Source organism: Diaporthe batatas (assembly GCF_019321695.1).
Source record: "Diaporthe batatas strain CRI 302-4 chromosome Unknown Contig00011, whole genome shotgun sequence".
Taxonomy (NCBI): domain Eukaryota; kingdom Fungi; phylum Ascomycota; class Sordariomycetes; order Diaporthales; family Diaporthaceae; genus Diaporthe; species Diaporthe batatas.
In genome coordinates, this window is record NW_025408558.1 from 2,517,856 (window position 1) to 2,534,320 (window position 16,465).

At 52.2% G+C, this 16,465-nt stretch overlaps 4 protein-coding genes across 4 annotated transcripts; 1 reads left to right on the forward strand and 3 right to left on the reverse strand.

Annotated features, from left to right (window-relative positions):
* Window positions 1–2,781: 2,781 nt before the first annotated feature.
* Window positions 2,782–3,216, reverse strand: KVR01_009356 (uncharacterized protein; the record flags this gene model as incomplete). The annotated part of the gene is made up of 2 exons (XM_044785987.1): window positions 2,782–3,089; window positions 3,117–3,216. The coding sequence occupies 2 exons, from the start codon at window positions 3,214–3,216 to the stop codon at window positions 2,782–2,784; spliced, it is 408 nt and encodes a 135-aa protein (XP_044641858.1).
* A 2,260-nt stretch (window positions 3,217–5,476) lies between these two features.
* Window positions 5,477–9,340, reverse strand: KVR01_009262 (uncharacterized protein). The gene is made up of 2 exons (XM_044790422.1): window positions 8,866–9,340; window positions 5,477–8,789 (listed from the first exon to the last, which is right to left on the reverse strand). The coding sequence occupies exon 2, from the start codon at window positions 8,671–8,673 to the stop codon at window positions 6,823–6,825; it is 1,851 nt and encodes a 616-aa protein (XP_044641764.1). The 5' UTR covers window positions 8,674–8,789; window positions 8,866–9,340; the 3' UTR covers window positions 5,477–6,822.
* On the forward strand, window positions 5,642–6,349 carry KVR01_009374 (uncharacterized protein; the record flags this gene model as incomplete). The annotated part of the gene is made up of 1 exon (XM_044791484.1): window positions 5,642–6,349. The coding sequence occupies one exon, from the start codon at window positions 5,642–5,644 to the stop codon at window positions 6,347–6,349; it is 708 nt and encodes a 235-aa protein (XP_044641876.1).
* Window positions 9,341–14,563: 5,223 nt separating the features above from the next.
* On the reverse strand, window positions 14,564–16,132 carry KVR01_009602 (uncharacterized protein). Its single transcript, XM_044792903.1, has one exon. It carries the CDS (start codon window positions 15,538–15,540, stop codon window positions 14,566–14,568), a length of 975 nt encoding a protein of 324 aa, XP_044642104.1. The 5' UTR covers window positions 15,541–16,132; the 3' UTR covers window positions 14,564–14,565.
* Window positions 16,133–16,465: the final 333 nt, after the last annotated feature.

The window sequence follows — 16,465 nt, forward strand, 5'->3', positions numbered from 1 at the left end:
ATAGTGGCCTGGTGGTGGCGAAATCCTCTCCCAGAGTTGTGGCAACTGAGAGACTGCGTCATAAATGTCCCCAAATCGATGATAGCATTCAACACCATGGAGCCCTTTGAGAAACACTGTCACAGGTCGACAACCCCCACTTGAACAAATGCAAGAACAAGAATCTCGCCATGCACTCTCATCCGACGACAACTGGGTCAGACAGGGCTTGTCGCAGGGGACCTTCGAGACTTCATATCGGAAATATGCTCCAGGATATTGAAGCCTATGAGCATAATGGTGTAAGCCAGAACCTCCTGTGGAGGCATACTTGGAGAACAGCGAAGCCCCTTTAGCTAGCATCCAATGCAAGATGCCGAAGTCTGCGTTAAACCAGGCATCTAATATCGGCGATAGTGCAATACCCAAACCTCTTGTATCGTATGGGACCTCAAGTTCCTGAAACCCGCCCACCCAGAGTTGATCGGCTATGGTTATTGATAAGCGAATTAATGCATCCCCATTTGCAGTTTGATAGTGTCCTCTGCTGCCGAACTCTAGTGCGGTCGGGTATTCATGACCTTGACGACGTATTCCCTTGGCAATTTCAGGTACTAGTGACAGCTGAAGTTTTCCTGGGATTAACGATTTCATAATTTTAGATGACCGCGGAAGGACGGATGAAGCAAATTTCAGGAGCCGTGTATGGCGATTAACCAGGGCTCGGACGATGCAAACTGATATCTGATGTCGGAGATCCAAGTCTCGAAGTCCTAGAGACTGTTGGAGCAGGCTTTGGTACGAGCCTGCGACTGAGAGAGTGCAATTTGCCTCTATCAGTAATCGAACAGACTCTTCTGATCCCAAAGCCACAGCTAGCTGTATTGGTCTTCGACAAAGGTGATCTGGTATGTCGATGTCTGCGCCAGCTAAAATCAGCCGCTGTAGTGCTGCAGGCCAGCTCACTGCAAAGTGAATAGCACATAGGCCATTTGCAGGAGATCTGTGATTGATATCACAATGGTTCAGAGCTTTCTGTAAGCTGGCTTCGCATTGCCGCAAGATTGCATAGACCAAGCCATTGTACTCGCAAACTGGGTCACGTATAGATCGAGTCAGAGAAAAGCTTTCTTCATGAAATATTGAGAATACTCACGGTCAAGCTGTTCTGGAAACAGAGCTAACGCCCGGAGCTCTCTTTGAAAGTCACGGCAGATGCAATGCGGGTGTATGAACTTGTTGACTCTCGCAGGGCGCGAGAATTCGCCACCGGCCGCAATAATCTTGTCACGAACAATATCTCCGCCCGTAGGACGTCCGAGGACAGTGACTGATGAAGACAGTTCTCCTGCAAACATATCCATCGCCGTCCCTGCTACCCTTGTGAATTCTGATTCGATGATGAGTATGTCAGGGTTTGAGCAGAGGACATTGGGGTTGGATCCCGTCTCGAGGAGAAAACATATTAGCGACACAAACTCCGCATTGTTATCCCCCAGTCGCTGGGTGAAAAATGATTGATTAGCATCTCCCGACCCCAGCGACATGTACAGAGCAAGGACTGTCTGAACGCGAGTCAATACGTTGAACGGTCTGCCACAGCTACAGCCGGAGATATAATTGCCTTACATGAAGAATGGTCGTGCCAATATCGTCCTCATCCAGTGGAGAGCTGAGACCGTTGTCGAAAAGGTCTCTCAACGACCCCTCTAGGTCGCTCACCATTTCGGGAGCACGGCTAGTGTCAACGTCACCATCACATTCCCAACGAGCCTTTTCTTTGAGTTCGCGGTAGTCGTCCTCAAAATTTTGAAGTAGTTGAAAAGCAGGTGATTTCCGCTTATCGATGATACGGCTCATACCCAAGACCATTGGTGCAATGGAAAAGCTACCGTTGATAGCTCTGGTATCGATTGACAATCCAATATGAATAGCATAAGCCAGCAGCCGCCTAGGCGGGACGAATCTCATCATGTACTCAAGGCGGTGCTCAGATGTTTTCGACTTCGGACAGCTAGCAAAGTGTCTTCGTCGGAACACTCGATGAAAGCGCAGAATATGCAGGGGCCTGTATTCAGTGCTGCGCCTGTAAGGTCTGCAGGTGCATTCGTGGCGTGATGCAGCACTTTGAAGGAGGTGCATGTCCTCCTTCGGGCCCAAATGGATTCTCTGAAGTGACTGGCACATGTTGCGGACACTAGGTTCTCCCGCCGGTAGGGATTTATCGTGAGCGACAGCACGGGAAATGGCATCTGAAAGATCTGGGTTCGAGCTCAGGAGGGCGTTAAACTGTGCAAGCTATAATGACCAGTGGTAAGCCCATTTCCCCGCTCACAAGAAAACAAAAGAAACCTGGAGCATACCGAAGTCCCCAGCCTTTGCCATTCGTCGATTAAGTGCCTGATGTCAAGGCTCGTCTCGCGGGCGAACGCCAAGGTGTCTTGCGTTTCTGAACACATCCTTACGGCTATCGACCTTGTCGCTGAAGCGTTATCCTCGATAAAACTGACCCGGCGCTCAATTCCGTCCAGCCGGGACCATAAATCCCCCGGCCTCAGGATGACGCGGGCTGTGGCAGCTGCTAAATTCAACGAGCTGTTGCAAACTACTTCGTTAATACCATCCAATATGCTTCGCATCTCTACTGTGGCAGTGTCGAGCTTCTTGGACAGACTCGTGTTTGTATTTACACCAGTTGTCACGATATCCTTGATTTGAGTTGACAGTGTACTTTGGGGCGCGGTTAGTAAAGGAGACAACCCGAGGTCTGTTGTTGGATGGGCTGGGTGAAAATTCGATCGCTTACAGATTGGTGTTTGCAAGGCATGACGAGAGCAGACTCGCTTTGGCCTGGATCTGCTCGCAGACGAACTCCATCTCTTTCTTCTTGTCGATCGCTCGTATGCCATTCCAAGCACGACGAAAGATGCCGTCGCCGGGTAGATTTGTGACAGAATTGATGAGATCGAGAAGACACTCCATAGCTTGGCGCTGATCTTTGAGGATTGTTTCCAACAGGGCCTCGGAGTTGCCACCTAGGGCGACAGATCCCCCTAGGATCGAGGCCTGTATACGGGACGCCACCTCGATTTGTTGCTTGACATGAACTTCTAGCATCATAAGTTTATAGGGCACACCGTGCACTTCATTGCAGAAGGCGTGCAATTTGAGGCAAAGACGTAAGCCTATATCGACGAATTGCGCCACGGCAGCGGAGATGCCCAATGCTTCGGCCATGTTCAAGACGGTCTCTGGTATTGGAACAACAAGAGCTTAACAAGAGGTATGGCATGGACAGTGAACGGAAGTAAGGACTGAGACGATAGGAGCTGAAAATCGACGCCCCAGAGGAAATTACCTGGTACAGTGTAGGAAGGAGGCGTCTCGATTTTACCAGCAGTATTTGACGTCAGTGGAAATAAAGGAAGCACATCCTCGCATGAACCCCCGCAGCCTGTGTGTGCCCGGAATATGGGCCTAAATGGATGCCTAACCGTTGTGTCGCGAGGGTCAAGTGGCTGCAGCTAACCGTGAGAAGGTTACTCATGTGATCATTCTCTCAGGGCTGTCGTGTGTCGTGCCCATCGACAAACAAACACTGTATCCCACCATCTCGAATTTTAAGCAGGATAACTTTCTATGTGAATACCGGTACAGATACGCCAGTCAGAATCGGAAGGCCGCATGCTATCATGTCGATTTATTTCTCAAATAAATGAGCCGGAATATCTGATCGGCCTGAACACGGAGTCAAAGGGATTGGGAACTGGTGTGGTCCCTCAGAGTCCTGCGCACGTGTATCCACGCCTGGTGAGTTGTTGAGTGGATGCAACGTGAATATCAGGCAACCAGTGAGAACCATTATCCTGGCCGGCACATACAGTATGGTTGTACAGAGGAGTAGAGTCGGGGTATGCCGTACTGAGCATACCTAGGTACCCTAGGGTACCGTAGCAGTACTATAAGACACCCTATAACTATTACACACCTGCACAACAGTTACGTGATGTGTAAGACTTAGTACCCTATACAACGAATAAGCATTTTTAGGTGTAAAAACTACATGATAACTCGAAGAAGTTATTTATTTACTTTAGCGTAAAGAATAGCTGAGGAGAAATTTATTTTTAACGCTATTTTAACCTCTCCCTCTCTTCCTCTCCCTCTCTCTCTTCCTCTCCCTCTCTCTCTTCCTCTCCCTCTCTCTCCTAAAAGTCTATAAGCTAATTTAATATCTAGCTTAACGTCTAACTAAGTCCTAGTTACCTCTTTATAATTATCTCTTCTTAATTACTTTTATAACTATTTTTATAATAAATCTTAAATTTATACTATTATATTAATTAAAGTTTTATTATATAACTTTTACATTTAAATTAAATAATTATTATATATAATATAATTATTACTTATAATTTTATTTTTATTTTATATATATTTAAATATTTATATATTACTTTTAAATTATAATAAGTATTTTAAACTAAAGTTTAAAAAATATTATATTAATAATTATAATTATAATATGTAAATAAAATTAAAAGTAATATTTTAATAATATTATTAATTAAAAACTATAAAGAATTATATAATAAAATTATATTTAAAAATAAATATTATAGCTTTTATTTAAATATATTATTATTAATTTTACAAACTTAAAATAAAAATTATATTTATAATATAATATTTTTAAAACTTTTATAAAAATCTTAAAAAAGTTATAAAAGTTTTAAAAAAATATAATAAACTTATCTTTTTCTTTCAATTTATACTTTTATTATTAATAATTACTAACTTATTAATAATATAAAAAAGTATAATAAAAATAAAAGAAAGAAGGGATTTAAAGTTCCTTTATAAGAGAATATAATTATTATATTACACTATAGAAACATCACCTAGATAGCTAAACGCTTCTCGACCTCTACACCCATCTTTAACGCGGCTTCGTCAAGCCTCTGCTCGGGCTTAGGAATGGGCCGCCATACTACCTCCTAGTCCTTCATTCACTTTTCATTTTCTTTCTCTTACTATATATACCGTAATAGGACTTATAGGCACACTATAAGGCTTAGATAAGTGTAATAGTTATATATTAAATAATTTAAATTTAATATTTTATAAATAATATATTTATTTTAAATTAAGTTTTAATAAAAATAGAATTCTTATTTAAATTTATTCTAATTTATTTTTATTTAAAAGCTTATTTAAAATTTAGTTTAGTATTTCATTAAGGTCTAGCTACCTCTTTATTAATGTTATCATACACTACACTACGCACTAAACCCTTCAATGTGACGCGCTTGCGTATAAGCGCCTCCCACTGGAAAACCCTAGGGGGGTGTGTTGGTGCATGCCTAAAATTGAGGGGCGGGGAACAGAGTGATGCGGGCAGGCAGTGTGTGCACCATTATTTTTAGAAAGGCCGCGAAGAGAGCGATTTCTCAACATTGGCGCACCGTCTTTTTCGAGGGGCCAATCGTTCATAGCAGATCAACTTGTGTTTCTTTTCAACCATTTCGCAGAGACTTCTTAGAGCACAAATGCTCAGACCCAGTTGAATGCTCTACGCTATAACCTCAGGATTCATTTCAAGGCCAAGAACCAAATCTCCCAGCTCTGATTTCGCCAGCATCCAATCTCCGCCGGCGTCGCGATGCCTGAAAAGCAAGCGACACAGGAGGAAGGGTGTTTTGCGGTCACATTTGAGAGAAAATACTACCACCGTGGAGGATCCTTCATCAAGAGAACCTTGAGGCCCAGGGAGTTCCGCACCGGGCATCGAGGTCTTCATATACCTCGCTTTCGGAAGGAGAGCGTTATGAATGAAGCAGAGTCATTGCGGTATATTCGCCAAAACACCAACATTCCAGTCCCGACGGTATACTGCGACTTCGAGGACGACGATGCTTATTACCTGGTCACGGAGTACGTCGAGGGTGTGAGCATGTCGGACCTGACAGAGGACCAGAAGGCCGTCGTGCGTGAGGAGCTCCGGGGCCATCTCGCGACGCTCCGGACCCTCAGGTCCAACAGGCTTGGTGGGCCGTTGGGGATCGTGATCCCCCCGTATCGAGTCCTGCGGCACACAGAGACGGACCGCTGGCGCTTGAAACCCTCCGATCATGACGAATATGTGTTCTGCCACAACGACTTGTCCCAGCAGAACGTCATTGTCGACCCGGAAATGTTGAGGATTAATGCCATCATCGACTGGGAGTACGCGGGGTTCTACCCGGCTCGCTTCGAGTGGCCGTTTTACACTAGACTTGGCCCTTCTGTTGCTGGGAAGGACGAAGTTGATGATTCCATAGAGCTGCTTGATTTCCTCAAATCACAAAGCGAAAATAGAGACGGGGTCTGAATCAAGATCCAAGCGAGTTTAATCTAAGTTGAACGGAGCGAGACATTCCTGTCATATGGTCTAGCTTTTAGGAAGCAATGAGAGCCAGATGTCAATCGATATTATGTATGAGAGTTCAGCAGTTGGCCATGAATTTGGTGAGACTGTTTAACACAGACGACAGCTTAGAGCAGTGCGTGCATGGATGAGTTGAACCCCGCTTGATAATATTAAAGTTCGCCTAGTAAAGAGCAAAGACCGGGGACGGAGCGAGAAACACTACATGTATTCATACCGAAGAAACACACTAGTAGCAGACGTGTCAAAGCTCGCATATTCTAGAACGGGTCTCCCAATGCAGGTTCTCACGACACTTCCCGGCACTGAATCAAGTATCGTCCGAGCCCTGTCGCGAACCAAATAACCAACAAGCCTCTGCTCCACTCCCCCACACCTGCGTCGAAGCACCCAACTAGCCCCTACGACGTCCCTCCTCAGTCCCAGATGATCTCCATACCGGGGGCCCCAGGCGGCGTGACGCCGTCCGTGCTGCCGCTGCCGCCGCTGCCGCCGCTGCCGCCGCTCTGCACGCTCGACCCAGTGTGGTGGGACGTCGCGGGCGAGAACTCGGTCGGCGTGGTCAGGTTGCTCGGCTTGGGCGCCGCGGGAGGGGACGCCGGCAGGTCGCCCCCACCACCACCAGACCGCAGCGAGGCGCCGTCACTCCCAGCATCATCCCCGTCCTCATCCTCGTCGCCACGATGATCAGGGAACCCGGCGTCGAACAGCCGCTGATAGGCCTCCATGCTGTGGAACCCGGGCGGCATCATGGGAGGGGCGCCGCCCAGGCAGTTGTAGGCGGACGAGGGCAGGCCCCGCGGGGACTGGGGCGGGGACGAGATCTCCAGCGGGTAGGGGTCGATGGCCTGCGCCACCGGCGGGGGCGGCGGTGGTGGCGGCGGGGGCAAAATGCCCTGGGGCATGGGGAAGTGTTCGAAGGGAGGCAGGCCGAAGGGGGGGTGGTGGTGTCCTGTCAGGCCTACGCACGGCGGGGGAGGAGGGGGAGGAGGAGGAGGCATGAAGCGTCCCGGGGTTGGGGCGTAGCACGGCCCCGGCGTGGGGCAGTAGTATGCGGTGGGCGTAGGCGGCAATGGCGGGAGGCCGCCTATGCCCAACGGCAGGGGCACGAAGGGGTTGAGGGGAGGACGGCCGTTCCTGACTGGTGAATAGGCTGGGCTCCGCCGGCGATACATGTACGGGCTCCGGCTGCGGCTGCGGCTGCGGCTGCGGCTGCGGCTGCTCGGCCTGCCGCGCTCGCGCTCGACGATGAGCGGTCGCCGTCCCAGGTCGTGGTCACGGTTGTTGTCCTGGAAACGGGGCTGTGACGGCTCCCCGTAGGGATCGTACGCGGGCGACGGCGATCTCCTCCTGGGCCTGGGGACCGGGTCGTCGCCGAGGTACCCCTTGCCGTACTTCCTGGCGCCCCTGGCGCGCTCGCGCGCGATCCTCTCCTCCTCGTCGACCCTCGACCACGGGTTGTCGAACTCGCGCGGCTGGTGCAGGACCTTGTCGGCGGCGGCGACCTTGCCCTCGGCGCCCCTGAGGACGAAAAAGTACTCGACGCGGCGGGCGTCGCCCCTGCCCCTGAAGAGGCCGCCCTTCCTCTTCTTCTTGCTCACCTCCTCGGGCGCCGCGCTCGCGAACCGGTAGCGGTACTGCTCGCGCATCACGGCGACGGTCCAGTCGCGGCGGCGGAAGCGGCTGGAGGTGGCCTCCTCGCGGTTGCGGAGCAGGGCGTTGAGGTTGAACTGGAGGGCGGCGGGGAGCCTGCGCAGGCGCGCGTCCAGGTCCTGCTCGTACGTCTTGGGGGTCCCGCGGAGGAGGCGCGCCGCGAACCCGCGCCTGTGGTCGGCGCCGTAGCTGGCGGCGGCGGCGAGGGCCATGTCGCTCAGCTCCTGCTGGTCGTGCGTCGCCGTGCTGGTGACCACGAAGGGCCGCTCCTCGTCGTGGGTGGAGAGGATGTCGATGCCGCACGAGGTCAGCTTCGTGACCTCGTAATCCGTGTCGTGCGACAGGCTCAGGACCCAGGCCTCGTAGACGGGCTGGGAGGGGCCCTGGGACCTGCGGACGCGGTATGACGGGAGCTGCTCGCGGTGGGTGAACGAGTCGTAGGACTCATACGAGGACCCGCTGGTCCAGCTGCGGGCATCGTCGTTGTAGGCGTCGTCCCCCGGCAGTGTGTGCTCGTCCGAGAAGTAGCTGCTCCCAGAGTACGCAGAGTATGCGTCGTCATCCTGGGCAGGGGGTGGTGTAATAGCCCCCTTGGGCTCTGGCATGGGCGACATTGCGCGACCTGTTCACAAGGACCAGATGCCTCTTTCTCGGGCAGGAGAGCCGACGAGGATGTGCTGGTTCGGGGGAAGGATGGCGGAGGGTAGAGAAGGGGGGGAGCCAGAAAGTGCTTTTGACGTGAGAACTGTCAGCCTTAAGTACAGGAAGCAGAAGTACCAGTGCCGGATGAGGCTCTGCTCACACACCCCCGTCTTGTCAGTCGCCAACATCTCGACCGGATGCAACCAACCTCCCTCCCTCCTCCCATGCTCCCATGGTGAGCCAAGCCGCAGGGAAGATCGAGGCTGCCCATGCAGCTCGTCGAACACGGCAGCTCTAGCGCTGTGAATAGGCAGAACTCGGCGTGGAAGGCCGGCCCCAGGGCGACCCAAGAGGCCAATGGGCTACCCCAGGGTGGTATTCGTCCAGGCAGTACTGCTGGCCACGGGAGGATGGGCGTTTCTGCCTGGAATGCCTTGCGCCAAGCCCCGGGGGGCCGGTGCAACAGCCCTGCAGCCCTCGCATTGGCCGTGCTACGCATCCGAGTGCTCGAGTGGTGGCCCGAGTATGACGGAGGGGGCACAGCGGGCAGTGGCTTGCTGGTAGGGGTCCCGTTGGGATCCCTCCTTGCCCCGGGTGGCCCTCTCGGAGCCTCCTCCCCCCTCCCACCCCTCACTCTCGTCATGCAGGCTGCCGGCGCAGCAGAACTTTAGAACCCACAAGCAGGCGGGAGGGTGGGATATGAGTGGGCGGCCGTGGGCTCGCGTGGCCCCGCCATGTCAGCAATCATCTGCCGCCAACCGACGCATTGTGAGGCATGCTCTCCCACGGTACAGCCTCTTGATTGGGACGATTGCGTGCATTGGTATCGCCTGCTGCGTGGCTGGGGCTGCTTCTCATTGGGGGCGTGTCGGGTCTGCGGCGCAGCCTGCATTCAGCTTGCATGCAGCTTGCATCTTCCCAGGCTTTCCCCACGCCCGGGAGATGTGGGCGTGTCACCTCTTGTCACATGCCTGCTGGCCTCAATCGACGACCACAGGCCCGCGCAGCCAAGGGCAGCCATCAGCTCTCGTCGTGCAGTATGTGCACAAAGGCCATGTGATTATTCGCTAATTGAGCGGTCAGCTTTGGCCATATCTTGGAACTGTATTGGCCGGCCGGCCCATCGATGCACCCTGCACAAAACTGACGGGTGCCATAAGATGGAAATCATATTCTTTGCAGATACTTATGCCGACTGTTCAGCGTGGACCAACGTATGGGCATATCGCATACTCCAGTATGCGTTCAGATGTGCACGATTTGAGACCGAAGCCAAATAAATAGAAACTCAGAAGCGTATGCATCGCGGTAACGCAGGGAGGACTGGCTGGAAGGACTACCGAAAAGATCAAAAGTCTGTCTTGTACATCCCGTCTCAGGCCATCAGACTGTCTCGGATTGTGCCAGTCTCATGTTGTCCCTAATAACTAGTCAATTCAACTTCGCATATTGAGAAATCAATGTTAGGGCAGCTACTTAAGTACACTTAATGGCTTGCTCGATCGACTACCTAGGCAAAGACCTGCCGGAAGACACTGTATATTGCGGGTGCCTGATAGCGATATAAGAACATCAATATCATTAGCCCAAGAGGGATACTATCTTCGCAGGCACTAAACACTTCATGCGTCGTTCATATCAACCTGACCCGTTCCAACCTCACCGCCGTCACTAGCTGTTCGAAGCGCTGACACGCTGCTACGGCCCAGAATGGGTACTAGATTATCTCCAACACGAATGCCTCGTGGTAAAAGACCAACGTCACCCCTTGCGCACAGTGGTACGACCCACCTGGTCTCGCACTTGATGGCAGCTCTATGCACAGTCTTGACCATATCCTCGGAGTGCTCATCCTTCATCTGATATCCAGTGTGCCGGCTATCAATCATGATTTAGAGTTCCTGCCACCTATCGTATTTTAACCATTGTTATAGACATCATATGCCCAGGTGTTTTTTAAACGCTAGGTTTTAAGCGTTCATTGCCGTATCAGGGCGCAATGTATGTCCTCGGACCTATGCGGAATAGAAGCGAAAACAGTTAGACTTGCGGTAGAGCTTCAAGCGCTGGGGCGGGCGGCTCGGCTGGGATCCAGTTTTCTCTGAGGTCCAAGCATGAGGATGGCAAATGGCCTCGTAGTAGTTTTAGTATGCTATGCGGACTCGGATATACAGCTTTCTTCCTAATGTCTGGAAGCGGATATGATCCGGAACAAGTCCCCTCAAGCCAGAGATCAGTCCTCGGTTGGGTCAAACCGGAAAATCGCCTGCATGGCGGTGACCTTGAGCCCATAAACCCGCAATATATTATCTTGGTCACTTGTCTCTGGCGAAACCTTCCAGTGTGCATAACCTGATATCAATGTAATCGTGAGACGCGGTACGGATCAGTTAGGCACCCGTGTAGGCCTCCAGTTAGCCTCACCATGCACTGACTTCGGAGTTCCCTAGAAAGCTCAAGATGCACGCTGTATTTCAGAATCTGGAAGCATGCATCATCGCGATACATGAGAACCTGGGCAAGACTCCCTAGCTTGGCAATATTCCCTGAGCAAAATCTTTGTCAAAGTTAGGGACCGTGCCAAGCGCGCCGGACAGCTTGCCTCTCGGGTCCACAGGACTGCATAGCTTGCCCTGTGTCGACCGGGAGCAGGTACGAAGCCAACGCGCATAAATAATGCGTCTATAGGCTGAGATTGCAAACGCTGATTCTCTCCCCTCTGAGGATCCGATCTGTCGTCGTCTTCATCAAAATCTATGATCGATTCCGTTTCCTCCAAAGCACAAATCGCAGTCCGCAACACCTTCCGAGGCAACTGTAAATCTCCCACCATAATCACAGCATCAATAGACGATTTTGGGCGATTTTGGGGGCGATAGGGGGCATAATGGACGGCTGGGCGGATGTGCAGTGCCTGACTTACTTGATGGAACAGGATGCGAGACTATAGATTTGGTCGGTTACTTCGACCTGCTTTGTGTGTTTCCTGATTTCTTCCAGCTTTATTCATCTTGAATCGATCTATAAGACGCGAGTTGTGTCGCTTAGCGCAGTTGTCGGAAGGCGGAGAGCAGATTGGGACTTGTTGGGAGGTGGTAGTCCGGGTCGTCTTCCCCGATCCGACCGCTGTCTAGAAGGTGAATCATGGTGTCTCGTTCGTTTCGGCAGCCTCAAATGTAAACGATTAAAGCCTCGTAACGTGGAATGTTGTTGGAGTGGAGGGGGAGGCGTAGTTAGACCTGTGTTTGCATGTCATGTGAGGGCTTGCCGGGCAACGAATGCAGCAGACAGATGAATTTCTTCTCGGCTCTGATTCAGCAGCTTCCATTTATACATTAGTACATTTTCGAATGCAGGTCTCATATACTATTGATGTTCTCGAGAGCAGCGGCTCTAATCCAGATAGGGGAGGATATTCGCATAACGTTAATTGTCGTGATTAGTGGGACGTCACGCATCTTTTGCTTCTTAAACAGCGCTGTAGGTTTAAACTTTATCAGAGACCCTCTGTGGTTCTGTTTGGAACTCTTCACGGGTATCCCATGATAAATTAAGTCTGGTCCCGGGCCGCACATGTGGACGATCTGCTGTAGTCAAAGCAGGCAGCTGGAAAAAAGAAAATAGGGCTGGTTAGGGCGACACTCAACGGACGGCAGTTACATGACTTTGATCGACAAGCCCACCATGCAGATCTCGGTCCGGAACAAGAGCTCCAGGAGTTTATTTCGGAGCTTATTTCTAATCAAAACCCAATCCCGATACTCACACTACGTTTACGTTTTCCCTTGAAGCTCTTCAAGGATAGTCGAACCATAGGCCCACACGCCCGTTCTCACTTTGTCCATGATTCAGGTGCCGGACCCTGGCCCTTTCGGGAATTAGATAATACTAGTGAAGCTCTTGATTCGAGCTAGACAATTGAGAGGAGAGACGCATACTATAGGGCTTAAATTGGAACTCTATCCCGGTACTAGGGGGAGGGGCAAAGTAGAAATAGGGGGCCAGTGGATTTTGTTTTCATTATTTGTAAGTTTTGTGATAGGTTCTTTCAACATCGAACTGCACTGTTGAGGGAGATAGAAGAATAAGGAGGATGTTTCCGACACTATTTTCCGGACCTAGACTGGGAGCTACAACTTCTTCTTTTTGCTATCTTTGCCTGTTCAGGCATACAGGGCCAACGTACGCTAGGAACCTTGGGAGGCTGAATTGGTGACGAAGAAACAACAAGGCGATTCATTTCCCACCCCCATTGCAGTCGCTTTCTACCTAGGTATGTCCACGCTCTTGTAGCGCAAAGTCAATGAGGACAAGGTGTAGGCTCATGCTTCCCCATTATTCTCCCCGGACCTCAATCATCCCCCCTGGCCTGGCCAACCCAAATTCAGCTTTACTGCAGGATCACGGGAAAATTGCAATAAATACGCGATGTTACTGGGACCCCAGGCTCGGCAGCCTGGGCAATATAAGCAATCAGAGCTCGTACACAGGTATACGAAGGACTTGACCTCGGGAACCCAGTTCCGCTTCCCGTCCGGAGCCGAACCCCACAGCCGAGCCCCACAGTCAAGATCACGGAAACATCTGGTCCCCGTTCCGGCGGATGTTAAAAGAGAGACAGACAGTATTTGTGTCGGCCAAGATGATGCCTGCGGATCCTGAGCATCTCGCTTGGACCCCCTCTTTCAGGCACTGTGGCTGATGTAGATCACCGTCGCCAATGACCTTGGGCCTCAAGAATAGACGCCCCCCACATGCCCGACTGTCGATCGACATGCAAAAGAAGGTTGGCCAGTCCCGATCCCGACGGCCAAATCATCCGTATCTGCATCGTGACATGACACGCTAGGATGGCAAATTCCAGTTCCCGAGTGGAAAGACATCGTGCACAATCCCTGCGACAGTCTTCTGAGGTACCCATTCGAGGGGTGTATACCGGTCCTCTATTGGAAGGGGAACACGGGATCACCTCGGCCCATCCGTCGACATTGAGATCCACGCGCGATCTAGCTCCGCCTTTGTGGGTCTCATGGACAATATTGCGGTGGCCCTTCGTCATTAACCGTCGCCCCGGGAGGATTTCGGCGCCGGCAGGCTGGATGATGGGTTGCAATGCACACCACAGTTGCATTGCCGGACGGGAGCACACATGCCCAGATGCTCACATGTGCAATGTACACGTGTATATAGCTGGAACTGGCATGCTGACGGTTGAGACATCATCTCGTTGGGTGACACTGCCCGTGCCACATGCTTGCATGCTGACAGGTCTCCACGTGGGGTGGCCCAAGGTACCGGTGGATGCTGTGCGACCGGTTAACATCGTTCATTCAGTATGGAAGACATCGAGGTACCTGTATCGCAAACCACAGGAAATTGGCCCGCATCGTGTCCAGGACGACAATCGAGGCACGCTCACCCTGAGAAAATTTATTTTGGGAGCTGAAAAATTCCCGGGGCCACCTCACCGTGGGCCCCAGTGCCCCGGCTGCTAAGTCCCAATGGGAACTTCCGGCATTGGTTTTTCAATAGCCTGCTTACTGCCTGGATAGCGCCAAATCTGCCCGACGTCTGTAGGGCCGATTCGATGCTGCAGGGACGACTATTCGCTTATCGTCGTCAGTAGCGGATTCGGTGTGTAGAAACACATTTGTGACCTCAGTGCAGGCTCGAGTCGCGCACAAAAAGAATTATTGAAAATACAGCTGGGTATTACCTGCAGAAAATGAAGCCGCCTAAGTTAATGATGATGATGTGATGATGATCGATGCGCCGTGTACAATGAACCCCCCCCCCGTTCCCACGATGACTCCCGATAATACAATGTACAGACATGAGCGTAATATGATACCCTCAATTATCCCTCACTCCGCCTGTGAAATAGACACCGAAACGCTCTCTGTGACGGTGATGTTCTGAAAGTCAGGCCAGGGGCGGTCGTCTCTCTTGATCCATCCCATATCTTCATCTCTATCCCCATTGCACACGACATACAGCCTGAGCTTGTCTCCGACGTAGTGTGGCTCGACCGCCGTTGGGCTGTACAGATTCTCCTTGACGACCGAGGTCGTCGTGGTGATCTTGTCGCCGTCCTTCTTCAGGTCTATCCGCCAGAGCCAGTCGTTGATCACGCTGGCGGTCCACACGGCGCTCGCGTCGGCGGCGAGGGCGAGCCCGTCGCAGTGCTCCACGGTGTCGCAGATGGTCTCCACCGGGCCCGTCGCCTTGACCTCGCGGCCCTCGACCGAGACGGGGAAGCGGCACAGGGTGCCCGCGCTGGTGTTGGTGAACCACACGAAGCCGACGGCGATGCGCAGGCGGTTCAGGCCGAACGGCGCCCCGTCCACGGCCGCCATGCTGGGGTCCTCCATCAGCACCTTGCTGGTCCCCGTGGCGATGTCCAGCGCGCAGATGCAGTTGCGGAACGTGTCGGCTATCAGGAGGGTGTGTTCGCTGGCCGGCATGACGCCTATCGAGAACTTGTATTCACTCAGGTCCGCTATCTTGGTGACGGTGACGTCGGTTGTGGAGCTGAATGCGACGCGCCATAGTATGTAGTTTGTCTGGTTAAAATGCATTGCGTCTAAGTCCGGCGTGCCGCTGATGACAGCATACTCGTCGTGTCGGCCCATGATCGGACATATCTGGATTAGGCCTGTGGCGTCGGCGAATGTGTGAACCTCCTGCGGCTCGGCTGACCTGTCCTCGGCATCGAAAGTGTAAAGGATCGGCTCGTCCAGCCGCGACACTAATATGTAGCCATTGGGCCGGATGGCAAATCCCTCGAACCACGCATTCTGCGGGAGCTGGGTGACGAGATGGATGTCTTCTTCAGACATGTCGAACCGGTGTCCGTGTCTGTGGTATGGCGATGTGATGCTCTAGATTGCCCTGGGGGCTGCAAGGTGCATATGCTGCGGTCAAGCGTCCTGGATCCGAGCTTGCGCAGCCCTTTCTTTGTTGGGTGAGACGGATCACAACCTGGAATGCGTGCTAGTGAGCGTGGAGCACACGAGAAGGTCCCCGGGGTTCTGTTTCAACAAGCCGCTATCGTATAGACCGTGAGGGTTCCTGTTGATGTCATTCTAGTCGCAGAAGTAGACAAGGCAACGGCGCAAGGCTTTCACGCTCTGGCTGGTGATATGAGATGGAGAACAGAACAGCAAACTTGAGATGAGGTGAGGTGAGGTGAAGTGAAGTGAAGTGAACCTTGGAAGCCAGGCGGAAGCCAGCGGAGAACAGACCACGGTCTACCCTGCGTTGCTCGGGCACCAGTGGGAGATTACCCAGGGAGCAAAGACCGCAGACGAGCGGATCGGAGAGGAGGGCGCGAACGGAGCGGCAGGATTTTCCTGGGCTTGTCAAGCTTGGAAGCTCTACCCTGTGCCGGGAATCCTTTCCGCCAGGTCGCTCCCCTCCCCCCCTTTCTGCCGTGTGCATCCCCACTGAAAGGAATTCAAGGTTCCAAGCCAGCATCAAACGATACTAGCCTAATCCAAACTTCACCTCCCGGACCCACATCCGTTGCACCGGTAGCTTCCGCGACGTGTGGATGTCAGGGCTGTCAAGCCGTCCTGGCTGTCGCGGCTGTTGATGGTGCCTGTGGTGTCCTTCTTGGCACCCTTCTTGGCTGCAAGTACCCTACTCCGTACGCATTGTGCACACGTACAGTAACGCCTCTCTCCCCGCCTTTACATACTGTGGTGGGCTACCACTGGTAGCTGTCCCAGCACAGTACCCGCCGAGGTGGTTGGCCCGCGCAGA